At 41.6% G+C, this 20,161-nt stretch overlaps 2 protein-coding genes across 2 annotated transcripts; both read right to left on the minus strand.

Moving 5' to 3' along the window:
* Positions 1-36: 36 nt before the first annotated feature.
* On the minus strand, positions 37-8,513 carry LOC306841833 (urea transporter 1). The gene is made up of 8 exons (XM_079371837.1): positions 8,239-8,513; positions 7,682-7,871; positions 7,028-7,156; positions 5,069-5,258; positions 2,505-2,652; positions 1,358-1,492; positions 1,004-1,053; positions 37-499 (listed from the first exon to the last, which is right to left on the minus strand). Exons 1-8 carry the CDS (start codon positions 8,366-8,368, stop codon positions 317-319), a joined length of 1,155 nt encoding a protein of 384 aa, XP_079227963.1. The 5' UTR covers positions 8,369-8,513; the 3' UTR covers positions 37-316.
* A 3,791-nt stretch (positions 8,514-12,304) lies between these two features.
* syt4 (synaptotagmin IV) lies at positions 12,305-18,895 on the minus strand. The gene is made up of 5 exons (XM_079371147.1): positions 18,559-18,895; positions 16,705-17,318; positions 16,277-16,600; positions 13,556-13,676; positions 12,305-13,149 (listed from the first exon to the last, which is right to left on the minus strand). The coding sequence occupies exons 1-5, from the start codon at positions 18,590-18,592 to the stop codon at positions 12,830-12,832; spliced, it is 1,413 nt and encodes a 470-aa protein (XP_079227273.1). The 5' UTR covers positions 18,593-18,895; the 3' UTR covers positions 12,305-12,829.
* Between the last annotated feature and the right edge of the window lie 1,266 nt (positions 18,896-20,161).

The raw sequence follows: 20,161 nt of genomic DNA on the forward strand, positions 1-20,161 counted from the left end.
GCCAAGGGTCAATTTTGCCCGCCGCTTGTGCTAAATGGTGCTTAATAGTGATACGTTGTATTTGAAAACATCTTCATTAGACTGCACGTTCTTCCTTTGATAAATACAGTTCAGGTTGAAAACAAAGGCTGTGATACCTCATGAACACTGAATATCATTTTCTACTTTTTAGACTTTTTTCTTTCTTTTTTTACATTTAGCCTCAAGGTAAAACTGTGTACCCAAAAAACCTTTATTTACAAGTTTACATTTTAAAAACACAAACAGTATTTCTAGTCCACACAATCCAACTCAGGAAGCTGTGATACAGTAGTCTCTATACATCAGTGCTCTCTCTGTCAGCAGTGTTCCCGGCCTCCCAATGACTTTTGGAGAGCAGGTTGTGTTCGGGGGTCGTGACCTGACCAATAGGGATGCGGTAATCTGCTAAACTGCCAGTTAGCAGCAACATCAGTGTGATTATCAGAGTCGATGCCCAACTGCACGCTGGAAGACCAACCTAGTGAGAGAGACTCAGTATGTAAAAATAATGAATAAGAAAGACTGTAAAGAGTCTGACAGTTTTTACAGCGTTAAATAACTTTCTGGTTTTTTTTAAGAAGGGGAAAGATAGGAGACTAAAACTTCTATGTTTTAGTACCTAAAATGTGATTACATGTTACTTTGAGTAGAAAGAACAGCTGGAATGCAATATAGGATTGAGTGATTGTTTTAATGCGACAGCTATTTGTCAAGGATACCAAATTCCTTAAAGACGAAGTTTATCAGTCTTTTCAGGCTTTGTATAGGAGAAAGCACATATACTCACAATAATAACTCACACAATAATGTTTCTAATTAGTTTAAACTTTATTTTAGTTCCTGATATTTCAAAGCTCAATATTGCAAACAACAACATGATTCTACAAAGTGCGGGGAATGACAGAGAAATGGATGCTAATGGAGTCATCCTGATTTTTTAAAGCTGCTTCATACACGATATGTGTGAGGTGTGTTTACTTACAGATCCCAGCAGATTGCCCAGAGCGATGTCAGCATATGCAGAGAGGAAAGCTGCAGGCAGAGGAGATGTGTTAAGGCTAAAAATATAAACAGAGTCTAGCTGCAGTTAATTTTGCTAGTAGACACACTTATAGTTCCAATCAGGATTAATTCTCTTGAAGTTGGTAAATTGGGTCACTGCCAAAGTGGTATAAACTGAATTTATGGTACCTCGCACGCAGCTTCAATTTAGTTTAAGATGTGCTTTGTGGCGTAGTGTGGTGCACATCATTTTGTGAGAGTTTGATTCACTCATTCTGTGTGTGTGTGTGTGTGTGTGTGTGTGTGTGTGTGTGTTTGTTTATTTGTTTGTCACCGCTGGCGATGGCAAAGAGGTGAGTCCTCCAGCTGAAAGTGAAGAAGAGTCCTCCAACAGCCATGCAGCCCAGAGCGCCATTAAACCCTGACAGACCAGAGTACAGCAAATCATGACGCACTGCCACTGATAAACCTGAGAGAGAGAGAGAGAGAGAGAGAGAGAGAGAGAGAGAGAGAGAGAGAGAGAGAGAGAGGGAGAGAGAGAGAGAGGTAGAGAGAGAGAGAGAGAGGGGGGGGAGAGAGGTAGAGAGAGAGAGAGAGAAGAATCTTACTGCCATTGACAAAATCATGGCTCTTGTCGCACACAATCTGTTGTACTGTAATTGTCCACATGGAGGTGCTACACGCTGTTTTATTGTTTGGCTTTAGTTACTAAAAATGCATGAAACTGAAAAAGAAGAAAAGTTAGAACTTTCTTTCCTGTCTGACATTTTCACAAATAAGGAATATGAGTATCTGCTCCAAAATGACCTTTAGGTTGGGTTTATACTTTATATGGCCCAGATTGATGGTTGACCTTTTTTTGTGCCACTCTTCACCTGTCACTGTGTCTGTCAACCTCCAAGAAAGTTTCATTCAGAATCTTTAGAATATAAAAAACAAACAAACATGAAATCTGTTGTTGTGTTTCCCTTCCTGTATGTGAAGGATTCACACAGCTCTCTGCAAATCTTTCTGTCTTTTCGACTAATCTTAGCCTCACCTCCATAATCTAACTCATTAACAGCAGCATCATATTTGTAGAGGAATAGTGAAATTAGTTGATTTAAAAAAAAGAAAAGAAAAAAAGATCACAGTATTATTTGACTTTCTCCAGCCATTCACTGTATTGTTGCACATCTAAGCTGAAATAATGGTTTGAGTTTACTTTTGTTGTAATTAGATAAACATGATTTTTCTGAGACCGGCTGATTTTTGACAAAAACCAATTCTTGCTTATTCATTTTTTAACCTTGATTTAAAGCACTGACCCTCAGGATCAGGGATTTCATGGGTCAGAGTTTAAGCTTTTCTGCTTCTAATGTGACAAGACATTGCCTTTCATTGCATCACCGCATTGAGTTGACCTACATTTAAAATCCAATAGCTATCTTTCTTTCTTGTTGCCTCCCACACAGTAACACACACACATGATGGAGGCTCACCAGCCAGCGTTCCGACTGCAGATCCCAGCAGAGCATGGAAAGCCAGCAGGGGGGAGTAGAGTAGAATAGCCACGAGGATAAGGAGAGAGGGCCCGACAGCTGCACAAGCATAGATCTGACCCACGCCAAGTGGGATGCCACGCAGGACCTGCAAGAGGGACGCATAGATTTTCAAAAAGAGTTTACTCATTTTCAAAATAAAAACCCACCAAAAACACAACAGACTCTGGATTCTGGGAAAAACATCCAATCTTGTTTTGTTCACCTCGATAAACACATACAAAACACAGCAGACACGTGCTGACATCCATACATTCACAGCTTTCCCAACAGTCAGTGATAAGCGAGGAGTTTCCATGGTGATGTCATTGGTTCACTTGCCAGTGGCTGATACTTACTGGACAAGTCAATAATAGCCTTTTAATTATATTTGCCTTTGCAAATACTCACGTGTACAGTATGTCTTTACATTGTTGTGCTTGTGCAGCCAGAGAACCATCCAGAGTGAAAGCTTAAGACATTAAATATAAATAGGACTGACGTCACTGCATCTCTGGGGAGTATGAGAGGAGAGATGAGAGAAGGACAGAGGGCAGGAGAAAACGTCGTTCGGAAGAAGAAAAGGAAGAAGAAAAGCCAGACATTTAACATTGTGTTGAAGGAGGAAAATAGAAGAGAAGGGGAAACAAAAGAGGTGAATAAAGGGATGAGAGCTGTCTGAAAAAGGCTGGGAGACATTTTTGACGCTATACTGTAGAAGGCAGGAAAGGCAGAGCAGAGGAATGATTGGAGAGCTTTTGAGAAAGCACAAAGATTCAGAGCGTTCAGATTTTAGGAGGGAATTTCAGAAATGAAAAGAACGCCATTCGCAGCAAGAGATGCAGACTGAAGAAGTAAGGAGTGTAAAGATGTGAGTTCAGAGACACTAAAGAAGAAGGATGAGAAAATATTACTTTTCTTTTTAAAATGTAGAAAGCTATGCGGCAAAGAAATCTGGCAACTTCTGTTCGTCTTCTCCATCAGATCAGCATTTCAAGATGCATCTTACAGGATAACAGTAGATTTACATCAATCAACCTATCTCTCTTTTGCTTTATATTACAACAAATCATAAAGAAAGATGAGACTTGGTCAAGATGGATAGGCTATTTTTACAGAGATGTAATTATTTCCCTAAAAAGTGTTACTTTTTACATTTTGAAACACTGGACTGAAGTAGGCCAGCCAATCACATCAATGGATTGGTTAAGAGAGACAAAGGGTGCAGTATTGTCTCCACCGTCAGTATTCTGTTTCAAGCTGGGTTTTCCTGGAAGAAATTATTCAGCAAGGTCATACAGGACAAATCCATGTGTTTTCCCAGAACACATCATTGACAACAACAACAAAAAACCCCACTGCATTTGCTTTTTAGTCTGCTGTTTGTTGTCTGATGCTGGGCAGCTAAACACTTTACCTAGAAAACATCGAAATGAAAATGGACCTAAAGCACACCGGCCCTTTTGATTAAATTTGAAGATTAAAATTCACTTTTCAAACGTTCATATGCCCCCAGAGATCAAAAGCTTCTAGCAAGAGTCAACCAAAGGTTTCCAGAGTCACTATGTCATTAATATTCAGGGGTCAGTTCACACGGGTTTGTCTTTACAAAGTACACTGTGCAACAGCTTGCATCCTAATTAACTAGTCTTTAGTAGCAAACAGATTTGTAGTTTTATTGCTGTTGGTTTGTTTGTTTTTTTCCCCTGGCTATACAAAGGTCACAGCAGCTTAAAATCCCCTCAACGTACCCTTCCCAGAGACGAGCCAATGAGATTCTACCTTCCACTATGGTCTCTATACGAAGTGAGTATTGTACTCAATCACACGCCACAGAAACAAAAAATGAGAACACTTTCTATTTGGTGCACTAGCTTCATCTACATTGTTTACTAAAATAGTTTATGTTGGTTATAATTTCTGAACAGGAGCTCCAGCAGGCACTGTTGCTAAGTAACCGGTGAGTCATGAGAGGCTGAGCTGATACTTAATGTGTTCCTGGGAGCTACTTTGCTGTGGACACCAGACTGAAACATCTTTTTCTGCTTTTATCTCATACAGTTTCATTCAGCAGACACTTTTTGTCTACCGGGACGTTTAAGAGTAAGTAAAACACTGAGGACATGGACAGGAGGAAACAGCATTTTTAAGTGCCAACAAACGCCTTCAAGATCTGATCCAGGTGGGATCGCACATGCACGGCTTTAAAATATCTCTGTAATCTCCATCATACATTCTGTCACTTATTAATTCCTGTTGTGATCCCCAGTGATCTGCACCTGTTTGTAAGTATCTGACTTGATGTGCAGAGTGTGACTCATCCAGACACACTTACAGTCTGTAAGTACTGGTAGCTGTCCAATCTAAACTTTAGATTTACTGCTGCTTTGGCTACTTTTTCACACTAATAAAAGGAGTTAAAACTCACTGGCTCATAATGGTATATATGTGCTATGGCTTCTTGTTAAGGCTTGTCAAATCTAGTTCCTTCCAGGGTCTCATGTTTACATGTCATTGTGACCTACCTCTACAGCAACAAGCTTGGTGCCATTGGGATCCAGCACTCCTGGAGCTATTGTTGGGTGGTGCGGGAAGTAGGGGTTATTTGGGCCAGTACATAGGAGGTAGAGGACGATGGCGGTGTTGAAGGGAAACACAGACACAGGCAAGTCCCAGCGGTCCAACACTGAGGAGAAACCACTGTACAAAAAGACACTTGAGATGGGGATGGGGTTGGGGATGGGGGAGGGAGAAAGGAGGGTAGAATTATCTTTTTGTAAAAGACAGACACTCCCTACTTGCAAAATGAACGAACACAGCCTGATGCCAAACGAGCTGCTTGTTGAAGTCCAGCTGGTTGCTCAATTGTATGCAATGTTTTTTGTTGTTGTGAATCATACTCAAACCTTAAAAAAACAGACTGTGTTATTCCCAGTAATTGTCTGGCAGCAGTTGACATCTTACTGTAAAGTTATTTACAGCTGAGTGATTGTTACTGGGACTTCTACAGTATTGTGTGTTTCAGACCTATTACTCAGTACTGTGCTGTAAACATATTCACAGTAATTAACAGGGCAGTAAATGATTGTGGATTTTACAGCCATTTGTTACAGTGTTTGACAAAAATGGCTTCCTGACCTCCTCTACCTCCAATCTGTCATGCTGGCCCTTCATGAATTTGTAAGAGTGCTGAGCTGAGAGGTTTCGGTTCCTGCTAAATATTCAGAAAATATAAGTAAGATGCAGACGTAATATTTACACACATGTCCATCCTTTTCAAACAGGCTACATTAGTAGAACCCGTGAAAACACTGGAGGCACCAACATGATGAGTGTGTATGAACTATTAAAGAGTCCATTGAAAGCTTAGCGTTCCCTACAAGCTTTACATCTACGTTTTTAGCCTGATAAACACATACAGTGATGGATTATGTTAATTTGAGTTGCCCTTAATTGCACAGAGTCCATCTGATGCATTGCAAACTAAAACTAAAACCCAGCTTTTCTAATTCTGACTCAGAGAACTTTATTGATCCCAGAAGGGCCGTTCAGCTTTACAGCCTACCGAGTCATTAAAAGAAGCCAAGACAACATAAAGCACAACAAACACAGTTCCCACCAGCATATTGACAATTACATTCACATGACGAACAGGACGCTGAATGAGAAGCCAGAGATAGAAAATGTATGAATAAATACAATTCTAGAAATGTACTCAATCCAAAGATACTTAAACGAATGGACCTGACAGGCGACCAACATGTTCAGTATCAGTCCAGTGGGATAAGGGATACAAAAGTTGGAGTATCTGTTGGTTCTCCTTGGAGGGGCAAGATTGCACCATCCAGAGGGCTTCAAAGAAAAGACAGATGAAAGGATATGTCCAGGTTGGTTTAAGATTATTTTTGCTTTCTGGACCACACGCTCCTTCCAAAGGGAGCTCAAGTCTTTCATCTGGACTCTGATGATCTTTGAGCAGACTTTCATAATGTGTTTCAAACCGTTTTAGTCAACCGGTTAAACAAACAGATAAAAGAAAATGTTAAAATACTTCGATGATAAAACTACATGCTTCCAGGAACACGAAGAGCGATCAGCCTCCGCATCAAATGAATTCTCTGTTGATCCCTTTTAATAATTGACTCAGTGGTTTCAGAAAACTTTAGTTCTGAATGAATCACTGTTCCAAGAGATGTATATGAGTCAACTATTTGGACATTTTCACCTGGGATAGTGCTCACTTTGGGTGTTTTAATAGATCTTTTGGAAATCTGTTACCAATTTGTTGGCTTTGCCATGAAGATGAAGTTAATAAAGCAGCAGCACAACAGCATTATCAGAGAACTTTAGCAGATAGCAACAAGAGCTACTGCCGCTCCTTTTGCAAAGATATGTAAGACAATGCTGATAATTAATAGGCGTACATCAATACATAAGCCAGTTGTAGTTTTGCTTGCATGCATAGATGTGTGCGTGTCTCGTACCATGTAGCTGACCCCAAGCAGGCAGGCAGCAGCAGCCAGCAGTACCAGTCTCCAGCAGAGCTAAACACTCCCATCAGCAGCGACACCAACATGCCATTAAAACCATGGAGGCCTCCGGATATCGCAGCACTACAAACACAAGGAAACTCAGCAAGCAAAAATCTGACATCCAGTCTTTGTCTTGTTGAGTCCATTCTGAAGGCAAAAGAAAGGCACACTCAAACGTAAACTATGGAAGCTTTTTCTGAGACGCCCCGAGGTAACACAAAACACAATCAACATGAATATAAAGAGCCTAATTTTAGATTGAAATCTCTCTTGAAATGAGCCATGCCTCTTGTAGTATTTTACCATATGGGGCATAAATGTAGTTTCTGAACCTAAATGAAGAGTTGATTTGCTGTGAGTGAAGCTCATTCAGTCATGAAGCTGTTTCTCTCCTGATGTGTGGAATACATTTAAAGCTGTGGATCAGCCTTAGATAGGCATTTCAAATGTGTGTTATAATATTTGGCTTCAAAGTGTAAAGATTATGTATGAATTGAAGTTTTAATTAACATTTCTATGTTGCGTGGTTTTAATTTTCAAGATCATTAAAAATGTAGAAAATAAAAGTGGGCTTTGCTGATCCTCCAAGAACTTGAATCATTCGACCTGTCCTGGCCTATGATGACAGCTGTGAGGGTAGAGGCCAGTACTCCCAGCGTTCCCAGCAGGCCCTGCCAGGGGGAGGCTAAGAACAGTGCAGTCAAGATGAGAGCCCCACTCAGCGGGTTGTTGGCCAGGGTCACTCTGGACACCCCTCTCAGACTCCACACCACCAGCTGCAGCCCAATTAACTTGTCTGAGGACACAGAAAAAGTTCACATGTGGTAAATGTTTCTTGACAGCAACCAAATATTTGAAGGATTAAAATCCCCACTGTACTTTTAAGGCGAACTCAAGAGTTTACTGATGTTTTATGTTTGAGGACGATTGCTCTACTTAACAGTGATAAATGTGTGATTGTTGCTGTAAGCATTTATTACCTTCATCTTTTATTATACCACAGTTAACCAAACCTTAAGATATGAGGGACTTTCTCTTAACCTTAAAGTTTTGGTATCCTTAACATGATGAGAAGATTTTAGCAAACACACCTTTCAAAATATCTATATTACATTTTATACATTTTGTGGGAAGGTAGAAGTGAATTGTGAGGCTTTTCCTACCTTGCATAAACACAACCAAGTGCTCCATGTCCCCAGTACACAACAAGAGAGCATTCAGCACACGCCGGCTGAGGCTGGCACGGCTCTTGTTGGCCTCCACCATCTCTGTTTTTGTATCCTTCCAGTGCATCAGCGCAGCTGAACGACAGACAGTTAATGCTGGGAGAAAAAAAACAACTATATCCTTTTTTGCTTTGTTGTTTGTTGCTCCAGTGTTTGTTCTCCTGTTTCTTCCTCTTCAACTTCGTTCCATCCCTTCTCAGAGTTTTCCTCTCCCCACCTCCCTCTTTCCTCAACAGGGGGGGGGGATGTGGTTTAACAGCATTGACTAAGACACTGTTGGACTGGGTAACACATTCACTCCAATTCAGACAAGCCAGAAGAGAATAAAGTTTAACCCAATGTTCAATCTTTAACCTCATGTTTGTCCAACAAAGCTGCATATATTCACTTTTAATGTATCGCAAGAGGAGAGACATTTTTCTTTTCTTTTCTTTATCTTAAAAGCCTTTACAGGGATTTTTTTAGGTGTCCTTGTAGCTTGATTTTCTTTTAAAGGTAGTTCATTGTTGGCCCCAAATAGTTTCACATTTAGTGTTTGATTTTGAACAGACCGTTATTGCTGGGTTTTCTGTTTATACTATTTTATTTTGAAAAGCTGGAGAGAGCGCTTTGGGTGGAGAAAACGACTGTTGTAGGTGTCTGTGCACCTACAACAGTGCTGAATAATGGACATACATGCAGAAGAGATAAAACTCATTCATTCAATGCAGTCCACATTTCTCTTGAAGTTTCAGTGTCTGCTTGCAAAAGCTGCGGCTCAACGCTGCTACAAAAACACAAATCTGTTTGAGTTCTGCATCTTATTTTTAGACCACTTTTAAATCTTATTCTGTTTAAGATCCCTGTCAGCAGGGAGCACTGCTGTTTTTATAGTGCTTTACTTTTTTTTTAACCCTTCTTCTGTTCTGATTGTTTTGCACCAAAACACCAAGTCAAACTCGTATAATGTAGAGATCATTCCCTCAACAAGGGAACAAGTGGACTCTCATTAAAAGGCTCCCAAACAGCAGAACAAGGCCACAAAATAAATCTGTTACTTTATCTGGGTTTCTTTTAATTTTACATCAGTACATTCAACAATGAATGCTACAGCTTGATTTGTAGTGCATTTTAGTATCTTCTCACTCAAAATACATTATCCTACAATGTCTCCCCCTTCAAAGTGTATAAATGCATAACCCTCCCCTCACAGCTTATGCTGACAGCTTCTTCACATCTTTGATGAACTGTTAAGTTTGCAGTGACCTAACCTGTCAGGCCTCTCTGTGGTACTCAGGACTTAAGCTGCTGTTTCACAACAATCCTTATCGAATCAGTTTGGTTCATCAATAGTTTGATTATGTTGTTTTCAAGCGCTGTAATGGATGTGGACGGAAGACTTGAGTCTTCTCTACCAGGGAGAGTTGGGTACGTGTCTTGGTCTTATCTTTTGAACGAGTGAATCTTTGCTGAGTGATCCTGCATCACATTCAGAGCACGTCAGTGTCAAACTGGCAAAAAAAACGATCTTTACAGCCTCTTCAGTATCTTCTTGTATTTACCAAATGGAACAAACAGGATCAGTTCATCACACGTTCACTGAGACATGATGTTCAGCGTTTCTGGTTGTTTATTGCAACAAAAAAAAAAGAAAAAAGAAAGAACACGTGAAGTGGCCCAAAACACGCAATGGAAATGCCTCTCATTGACGTCAATGATGTCATGCAGTGCCTGAGTCTCACAGGTTTGCTCTGCACGTTAATTCATTGACTTGTGCATCACCACCTGTGGAGGGAGCACATCAAATTATTTTAAATTAAATTAAAATGAAATATTATATTTTATAAAGCAGGAAAAATGAGCATTTGATGCAAATAAACTACATAAAGTTTCAGTCTGGTACACCCTTCTGTAAGCAGCTTCAGAGCATACTGCATTTTGCATTCTGTTTGCCTGTGGGCCTCTTCCTTACTCCGCCCAAACACTTGGATTATTTGCTTGTTTATCTTACAAGAGACCCCTAACCAAGCCAACAAGTACTGCCTGGCCTTTGGTTTATTGACCTAGACATAAAGAAATCCATGCCATCTGTTAAGTCTTCGAAAGGAGGTGGAGGTGGATGTGTCAATGATGTCAGAGTGGGAGCTGAAAACCGATTGGTGTGGCCGACTCGTATCTTTCAGTGTCTGCCCACATCTGTTCCCCTGCTCTGTTAATCTGCTGCCCAGCGTTCCTCCTCATTAAACTTTCTCCTCTTCACTCTATTAACCTCCCTCTTTGTCTCTCATGAGCTCCACCGCCCCCCAACCCTGGAACCACTACTGCCCCCAGTTGCCATGACAGCAATATCAAAGCAAGGGCTCAGTAAACCAACGTTTAACCTTTTGTCAGTGTGTGTCTAAATCAGACACACAAACACACTCCATACTCCAGGTTTGTAGAGGCTTAAAAGGCTCTGTCTTGTAAACCCAACAGGAACTTGTTGTCAATCTATTTCATCTTTTCAGGGGAAGGCACCTGTGGTCTCCATGCTGTTGCTATAGCAACGTACGTGGAGCCTTGATTCTTCATTGGCTGGAAGGCCCCATATTCTGTCTTGATTGGCCAGAGGGGCAAAGGATGAAACACCTTTAAATTTAGTTGGGCTGGAGAGAGTTTATGTTTCATGATATCAAAAATGCTGCAACAAACGTATTGTTTTACAGCCGTCCGTGTGAGAAAAAGCAAAAGATCAAAGCTTTGCAGAGAGTTTCCCCAAGTGAGGACCAGTGTTAAAGGGACAGATGGATGCATGTGTTCTGCAAACGCATTGAGAAAAGTGATGTCGGTGTGTGTGTGTGTGTGTGTGTGTGTGTGTGTGTGTGTGTGTGTGAAATATTCTAAAGACTACCTTTGCAGCCACAGAGAGTTAATGAGCTTTGCATTATGTTAAAAATGTCAAAGTAACTTTAGTAGGTCATCTATATAGATAGATAGAGACTGTGTATCTATCTATATGTGATCACTTAGAGAGAGTTATTGTCTGTCCGTTTTTTGGGGGGGTTTTTTAGATCTGGAAGAAAAATAGTCCGAGCCCGGGTGCTGACGTGCCCGGATGCTGAGCAAGTCGTTCTCGGTCACTGAACCACTTAGCTTGTATTAAATTCAGCTATTCAACGATGACTTCATCCTGGGGCACTTAGCCACTCAGGAGTTATCATGTGACCTGGTGATGTCATCCCCAGGGGGGCTCAATGCACCGACTTTGCTGCAGTAGTTTAGCTCTTTGATCATGTTTTTAAACCATAGCTATAGAGATAGCATGGAGTATTTTATTCTATTAATCCTTAGAGCTAAAATGCTTCTGGTAGTATGCGCAGTGATTTCAGTACAAACACAATTTCTCATCCTTGTGAAATAAAGACGTCAAACTCAGGGTTTTTTTTCTCAGAATTTGCCATATTTTATAGTAAGGTACATACATCTATACTTCAGCTGTCTTTGTGCTCACAGTAAGGGGGACAAAACACCTACAGTAAACATTATGTGGCTCACATCGCCTCAGAGCTAACAAACACTCACATGCATCCAGTCACTCAAACACACGCATCAGCACAAGCACTTGGTATTGAAACACAGACACTCTCTCTCTCTCTCTCTCTCTCTCTCTCTCTCACACACACACACACACACACACACACACACACACACACACACACACACACACACACACACACACACACACACACACACACACACACACACACACACACACACACACACACACACACACACACACACACACACACACACACACACACACAAAACCACAGTTCACTGTCTTCAGTGTACTCTTCCAATTCATGTATTTTTTTCAACCCACCTAATTTAGGCTCAAACTTCAGTAATGATATATGAAATACCCATTATGACTACAAAACATGTTTGACAAATCAACTCTGAGTAAAAAAAAATGTACATACAAACATCCTACTTCTTTATGAAGAAATCATTTTTGTTATAAAATAAACTTTAATAATACACATTTTACAGCATTATCGGATGTGGTTTATTCTGGTTTTTCGTACAATGGACTTGGTTACTATTCAGAGAAGGAAGAGCTGAAGAAAGAGAAGGAGAAAGCAATAGTGACATTGTAGACATTCTGCACAGTTTAAGTGACGACTGGCTGTTTCAGTGGAGATTATGTTGGATGTGACCGGATGATTTTCAGTGACAGTCTTTGGGATCATTTAAAAGCTCCGGGGTTTTCCTTTCTCATGCTCTGCTATCTCAGCTTCACCCCGGTAACTTCACAGATAAGTGATTGAAAGAAGCAGTTTGAATGATGTAATGTCTTCTAATAACACCCCCCCCAAGCAAACACACACGCTCACACCCTACACACACGACATCAATGTTCCTCCGCCCCTGTTTTCCATTCACCCTCACTTAAAGTCCATTGGGTATTGACAAACTTTACATTGAATCTCTCACATTCTCGTTCCATCCCTCTCGAGGTTGGACCAGACAAGTTATCGATAAAGGTATCAGACAACACTACGCCGTTCTAATCCTCTGACAAGGCGTGCCACTTGGCAATCTGGCGACGCGGATGGTCGCAGATCTCCCTCCAGTGCTCCCCTGGGGTGCCCACCACTGATGTGCCCAGCACCAGGCGCCCGAGGGTGGTGTTGGCCGAGCGCGAGTTACCTGTGTCTGAGTCCATCAGCAGCAGCTCCACACTGGTGTCCATCAGGCCCTCGTCCGAGGGCAGATCAAACACAAAGAGCTCATTAAAGACCGGGTTTGGTGAACACTTCTTCTGATGGGTCTTCTTCTTGCACACACGTTTCTTCCCATGGTACATGTTGATCTTGACGTATGGATCTTAAAATGAAGAATGAGGGAAAAAAGAAGATCAAGGGAAGGAAAAAAAGGGGATTGGGATGTGAATATCTGCCCCTGCGGTGTTTGCAGAGAGACACACTATTCCTTAGCCGGATCAATACTAAAATCAATACAGCGGAAATGATGGATGTGTGTGATAAGAAGTGTTTGTGTGTGTGTGTGTTTGTGGAAGTGCATGTCACTAAAGTGGTCTCTATGATCCCCTGATCAGATTACGTTAGTGAAGTGGCTGAGTCATTGTGGCAACATTCACAGCATCTAAAGCAGTTTTGGCTGACAAAGAGACTTTTAGACTTATTCTGGTAAGAAGGTTTCTGCCCAAATGATTATTTTTTTTTTTTTGGTCATTGAAAGTGGATTACATCTTGACTCAAAGCGGACATACCTGTGGGTCCATTGTTTTCAGTCTTGGGCAGATGGCGAGCTTTTAGTACAACCACAGTCAGAGTGTTAGTGGTGGACTGGTAACATAGGGAGAGCAGTAATTCACCATGGCCAGATGATTTCTGTGAAGAGATAGATGTATACATGTTTGAGAGGTAGAACAGATTGAAAGATATTGATGGCAGTTTATCAGACAATATGTGTCGTTCAATGAGGTGTATGTTTTTCTCCAGCTCTTTTCCATCACAGCAGAATATATTTCACTTGGTAATAAAGACCAAAGAATGGTAAATGAACCTTTTTGAGTCTTCTGATTCAAAGTGCTTTTTTAGACTACGTGTCACTTTCACCCTCATCACACACTAAACGGATGGCTGTGCCACTAATGACCAATCACTTTCCCCTCACAAGGTGGAAAAGTGGACCAAACCACAAACCTTCTGATGGAGAGACGACCGACTCTACCACTGAGCCACAGCCGCCCCAAAGCTCACAGCATCTGGTATTCTGAGGCAGTCTCCAATCCAAGAACTCACCAGGTCTGACCCTACTTAGCTTCTGAAATGAGCTGTGTTCAGGGTGCTGGTATGGCTGTAAGTGATTGCACATGTCTCATTGGGTTTGAATGTTGAGAAATCCATGTAATAATTGATGAAGAAGGCAGTAAAAGCTACAATATACCATGTTGTGCTGAAAACAGACAGTTCTTGGACTGAAATCGGTGGTTTTTCGATGACTGTCGACTAAATGAGCAGCATGTTTCTCATGACTGGCACACATACATCGCGAAGCTCCCTGGCTTTCTATGTGTCATATCATTTTTTGGCACATCTAAACAGCCTTGTGTGTATCCACACCTCAGAGAGCTTGAAGCCTTGGGTGCTGTGATCACACCTTACTCGATGTCATGTCCCACCTTCAGATGTCTCGACTCATGGATGCAAAGAACGGCTGAACAAAAACCCGTCTACTCCTGACCCTGACATTCAAATCTGCCTGCAACATGTCGTTTTCGATTCCAGATGGCTTAGACATGCGCACACACATGCATAATCACATGCACACATCCACACAGAGCAGACGAGAGCCAACACCCTTTTTGTTAAAGTCTGCTTGTAATCGGCAGGACCAGGTTTACTGTCGCTTCATCTTTCTGATATGGAGAAAATCCATCCATATCCTGTTATGTGGTTCACATAACCATAAAGATGTACAAATAAAAGAAAATTAAAAAATGTTGCAATCAGTGGAGCTTTGTTGTCAATACATTTAAAAAAAGATGGTATGCCCTATTTCTTTAGTATATGAAGTGATTCTCTACTTCTTCTTCCACTATTTTCCTTAAAAGACAACTTCAGTACAGATGATACACAGCAGATCACTACTGAAGAACATCAAGCTTTTTTCTATATAAACCTGTAAACGTCAAATTCCAGGATCCCAAAGAAGACTCTCAATGTAAAGCAGACAAGTTGATTCTGAATTACTTTTTTTGATTGATTGCACACACAGGCCGTTAGCGGGAGACTCTTTCCTACAGAGGAGGTTTATGTGATGAAATGTCTTTTCCTACAAATGAAAAACAACACAGTGGATGGAAGAGCTGCAGCCCATTTGTGTTCCTCACAGTTGCCAGGAACAGCCAGTCCTTAGCAAACGTCTTAATCACCAGGCAACAGACCCATAATGGTGTTATGTGAATATTACTCAGAAGGTTGTTTCCTAGTCCCTTTCATCACAATAGCCTACATCAATGTTTTAAGATCCAAATGATGTTACAATCTGAAGATCACATCGAAATCAAACACTGACAAATCACAACATTGAGTACACCAGGCTTTGCTCAGAAAGAGATCATTTTTGTCGATTTATCATGTCATTAGAAATAAATTATGTATTTAAAGCATCTAAGATTATAAGTACTTCTGGGATAATCATAAATTATACAGCAAAAGCCGCAAATGAAAGGGTTTCACGAACCCCAAGGCACATTGAAAGCAGTCAGAGAACACCACAAAAACCAGAGTATCAGTTTTCAGATCCATAATGGTGAATCAGATCTTCAGTGTCTCCACAGAGAGGCACACTTCCTCTCTGGTTTCAGTTTCATATAGAAATGGATGGTAACGCCCATTACCGGTAAGCGCGAGTTAGCACTGTTTACTTTTGAAAAAGCCTTTAGATAGTCTGTTCTGCAGAATGTGCTCTGGCTTCAATGACACAGAATGCACAACTTGTTGACTTCAACACTGATGTGTTTGTACAGTTACACAGGAAGTCAACCAGAGAGCAATTTGCAATACAGACTATTTTGGGGTTCAGAGAGCCACATGAAGTACGAAAACATTTGTCTTGGCTTCCTGCATCTTAGCATCTCTAACCCTGAGAAAATAGGGGACAGGTTATGAACTTGTAAAACATAACTAGATGCAGACCCCAAGCTGCTTTCGCCAAAGCATTTTGGTGTTCAGTGTGTTGGCCAAAGAAACATCAACATGTGGTTGGAGGAGCTGGGGATCAAAACGCTGACCTTTTGGTTGAGAGACAACAGATTGTACCACTGAGTCACAGCCACCACTGGGGACTGGTGTTATAATTAGGAGAATGATGACTCATTATTTTTAAGTATAGTCATCATTTGGATATTTTTTGCCTTTATGGATAGAACAGCTAAAGAGAGACTGGAGACATACGGAGGAGCAGGGCGGGCTGATGTTCTTACCTTGACATTCCTCTTGATGATCTCACGACTCATCAGGACTCGCCCCTCTGACAGGTCGATCCCAGACAAGGGTACAAGTGTCTCTCCGATGACCTCATCACGGGAGAACCTATCAAAGCTCAGCACCATGAAGTGAAGGGCCAACTCTGACACTCTGGCAAGTGGGATCCCATAAAAGCTGAAGGTCTCATCGAAGGCGGGGTCGAGAGTCTTCCTCAGCACTCTGGTCTTCACCCGGTGCTTTTTTTCCGGCAGCAGTGTCAGCTTGATGTAGGGGTCAGAGGTCAGTGACTGCTCGTCAGTTGGGGAAAGGCCATGGGCTTCCTGAATAAAAAACAAAATCAGTTAAAACTGCTTGAGTCAAGTTTTTTTTTTTTTACAATTGTCTACCATAGAATGATAAAACTGACACCGGCACAAACACATACTTTGATATGGACAACAAATGCCTTCTTCTCCGGTTGGTATTCAAGGGAGAAATGGAGAGTTCCCAGCCCACCCTCCTTCTCCTCTCCCTGGGGCTTGTCAACAGCAGGGGTGGGGGCCTGGCTTGAGAGGGTACTGGACGGTGTAGGGAGGTCATTGTGGTCAATCACACCAGGCTGGGTGAACCCTGCATGAGGGGAGGGCAGCTCCAAGTCCGGGGAGCTTCGCACCTTCTGGTGGTGGTGATGAAATGGCTTGGTGGTGAAGTTGCCGTTCAGGTCCCGTTTCTCCAGATCTAGGTGAAGCACCTGTCTCGAATCATTTGGACTTGATGTCAGTTTTCCGGTAGCAGTCGGATTCATCAGCGATGCAGTGTGGCAGTTGCCATTCACATCACATTTGTTGTTTTCACTTGTTGTGGCAGGTGCACCAAACTTCTTCTTGCCGCTGAGGCTCTCTGGGTAGATGTCAACCCCTTTGAGCATGTGCACAAACTTGTAAGGCGGTGTCTTCTGGGATTTGGTGTTTTTGCGCTGGCAACAGATCCATGCAAAGGCTGACACACTGAAGACAAGACCAAAGACGCTCATCACCGCAACACCTACCGGCACTGCGACTGTTGAGCACAAAAAGAGGGGTGGTGAGAGGGAGGGCAGTGAAATAATCAATCATAAAACAATTATTCGCCATGCACAAACTCAATATATTTCATTATTGCATTAAGGAATTACATCCATTTGCAGTCTGAGTGATGCAGAAAGCTGTTTCGACCGCCAGAAGACAATCTGTCCAACCCAATGAAATACCAACAGCAGGCTGCTATATTTATACATCAGCACTTTGTTTGGAAAGTGTTCTTTTTGGATCGTAATCCCCTTTAACGGTACTCGTGTTCCCTAATAGCCTGATAACTAAGACGCTACAATGGAGACATAAACATCTCGAGAGGAGCAGTCAGAGTTAATAGCTGTATTTCAATTGAGGAAACACGGGCCATTTCCTGCTGTTAAGAGGGGGGCTCAGTGGAAAAGCACTCAGGTTAACACCCATACAAAGACAAAGAGATGAAGGAGGATATGAGGAAATATTTCTATACCTTTCTACGATGGTTATTCTGTTATTCTATTTGAGCTATTATGCCTACTTTAAAGTGGGCACAAGTGCGTTTTGTTGTGATGGTGTAGGAATAGCATCGACTCAAATCCCTAATGCGCCCTTATTCTCTTATAAATGGGAGAGCAATATGTAGTGGGTAAGCCTATTTTAATGTGTTATCACAGAGCATGCCTACTGAACGTTTTGTCCTTTAGCTTTCATTAATATTTTAGTTTTAAGCTCTGGGTGGATTTACATGAAACAGCTATAAGCAGATGGATGTGGTGATGGTAGGTGGCGGTGAGGGAGCTGCTGATCCAAGAGGAAAAGAGAAAATAATGTGCTTTCCATGAGTTATAATAGGCCTCTATGTGCACTGTGTCAATGTGGCGTAATAGAATATGTCAGCTTCCATATTTTTACTGATGAAGAGCTGTCATCCTCAACTAGCTGCAAAATGGAGGATTGAGCCTCGATGACTCCCCACTATTGAAAAGCTGCCTTATCGAGTAAAAAAGGTCTGGCCAATAAATATTGCCCTCATATTGATTTATATGATTTAATGGGCCCGTCTCTCCTAGTCGACCTGTACTGTCATTATGGAAAATGAAATCCTTAATGTAAACGCAAACTTATTTACAGGCATGAAACAACACAAACAGCTTACTCAATGCAAAAATAAATCAGTGCTCTTCGAAGTTATACACTTACAACTGTTTGTTTGTAATTCATTCATGTACGGTTATTGAGTTTATACTCACCGAGCTGATCTCCTTCCACCACCATTGGCGCCATCGTCGCTGACCAAGGTGCTGAAACTGGCCGTCTGATATATCACCGAGCTCCTTGAAGACGTTCGCCTAGTGTCGATTTGCAGTATTTTCCGCAATATCTTGGCTCTGATTTTGTTCAATAATGTACGATGATGTGTACGGCTTCAATAATTGAACAGCTACCTCGGCTTCCCAGAGAGAAAGATGGAGGGATGATCTGCCCTCGCCCTGATGCTGTTTCTCAGTGATGCGTGAGTGTCTCAGAGGCGGCAACACCCCGTTTCTCTCTCGCTCTCTCTCTCCCCCTTGTTTTGTCGTCTTCTCTCTTCCATCCTCAGTTGACGAGCTTCCCCACCCCTCCCTACCGGGAACGCTGAGCTCATCAGTGCTGACGCAGTAGTGACGGAGGCTGGCTGTGAAATCAGGGCCCCCGGTATAAGCGCGCACCGGCGCTGCCAGTTCCCCATGATTGATTGTAAATGGTCTTGGTCTTGGTGTGTGTGTTTGCTCAATACTGGTGAATTGATTGTGTAACATTGCTGTCCAGTCATTTCTTAAAGTAAGGGATTAGTTTGCTGGGAGATAATATAATGATGCTTTCCTTATATGGTCATAAAAGGCCAGTCTATAACTACAATGGATTCGAGCTTCTGGAGTCAAGACTAAATGCTTCTTAGAGCAGGTTCAGCGATAAAAGGAGAATGAAGGGCCCACTGACATGCACAGTGCTGTATGTACAACAAAGTGATCATTACATGTTGACATAACTTGCTGTAAATTGATAATTTCACAGTCAGGTTACAGAATCTTGCTTGTTAATACATATTGAAAAAGTGAATGTCACTGTACGTGAAATGGTGTTTAATTATCTAAACTGCTATGAAGTTGTACAAGAGACACAGACTAGGATTGGCCATGAGGAATCTTTGCCTCAGACCTGCACCTCGCAATGGGAATTCACCCTCTTGACCACCCTCAAGTGGTGAGTGGTGAGTAAAGAGTTCACAGTATGCTTACTCAAGTAGAAGTGTGTAAGAAGTGAGTAATTGTAAGAGTACAAGTGGGACGATTTTTGTTTCACATTCATCAAGTTTTCATATTTTTACATTCGGCCCTCAAGGGACACCATAGACTTATGTTGTTGTTAAATAATAGTAGCCTATATAATGAAGTAAAAAACACATTCTAAAAAATATTCTGTTTTTTATTATGTGTTTTATCTGAGCTGCAGTATGTTGAAGCGGTTGATGAGGGAAGATTTAGACACTCTGCATAATTTAAGCCAGAAAGTGGTGCTAAAGAGGGAGAAGAAGGGCAATGCACGAGAGATGGTAGAATAACATCTGATTTCTTTGTTTTAAGTTTTCTACAAGACGCTCGGAAGAATGACGTCATATTAATCAGCATCAGGCAAAACTGGCAGTGAGTGTTTAAAGAAGGAAAAGATTGATCTATTACACACACACACACACACACACACACACACACACACACACACACACACACACACACACACACAAACATGAAATATTACAAACTATTCATACATATGAATGCGTGATGTTGATTTTGAATTCACCAAATTAAAACA

This window comes from Symphodus melops (assembly GCF_947650265.1).
Source record: "Symphodus melops genome assembly, chromosome: 20".
Classification (NCBI taxonomy): Eukaryota; Metazoa; Chordata; class Actinopteri; order Labriformes; family Labridae; genus Symphodus; species Symphodus melops.

Excerpts from the sequence above, each read along its gene's own strand:
- LOC306841833 (XM_079371837.1), bottom strand. The coding sequence starts at position 8,368 with ATGCACTGGAAGGATACAAAAACAGAGATGGTGGAGGCCAACAAGAGC. Across the intron at positions 7,872-8,238 it reads CTTGGTTGTGTTTATGCAAG|ACAAGTTAATTGGGCTGCAG; the intron begins GTAGGAAAAGCC and ends CTGTGTCCTCAG. Across the intron at positions 5,259-7,027 it reads TGCTTGGGGTCAGCTACATG|TGTCTTTTTGTACAGTGGTT; the intron begins GTACGAGACACG and ends CCCCATCTCAAG.
- syt4 (XM_079371147.1), bottom strand. The coding sequence starts at position 18,592 with ATGGCGCCAATGGTGGTGGAAGGAGATCAGCTCG. Across the intron at positions 16,601-16,704 it reads CATTTGTTGTCCATATCAAA|GAAGCCCATGGCCTTTCCCC; the intron begins GTATGTGTTTGT and ends TTTTTTATTCAG. Across the intron at positions 13,150-13,555 it reads TGAAAACAATGGACCCACAG|ATCCATACGTCAAGATCAAC; the intron begins GTATGTCCGCTT and ends CTTCATTTTAAG.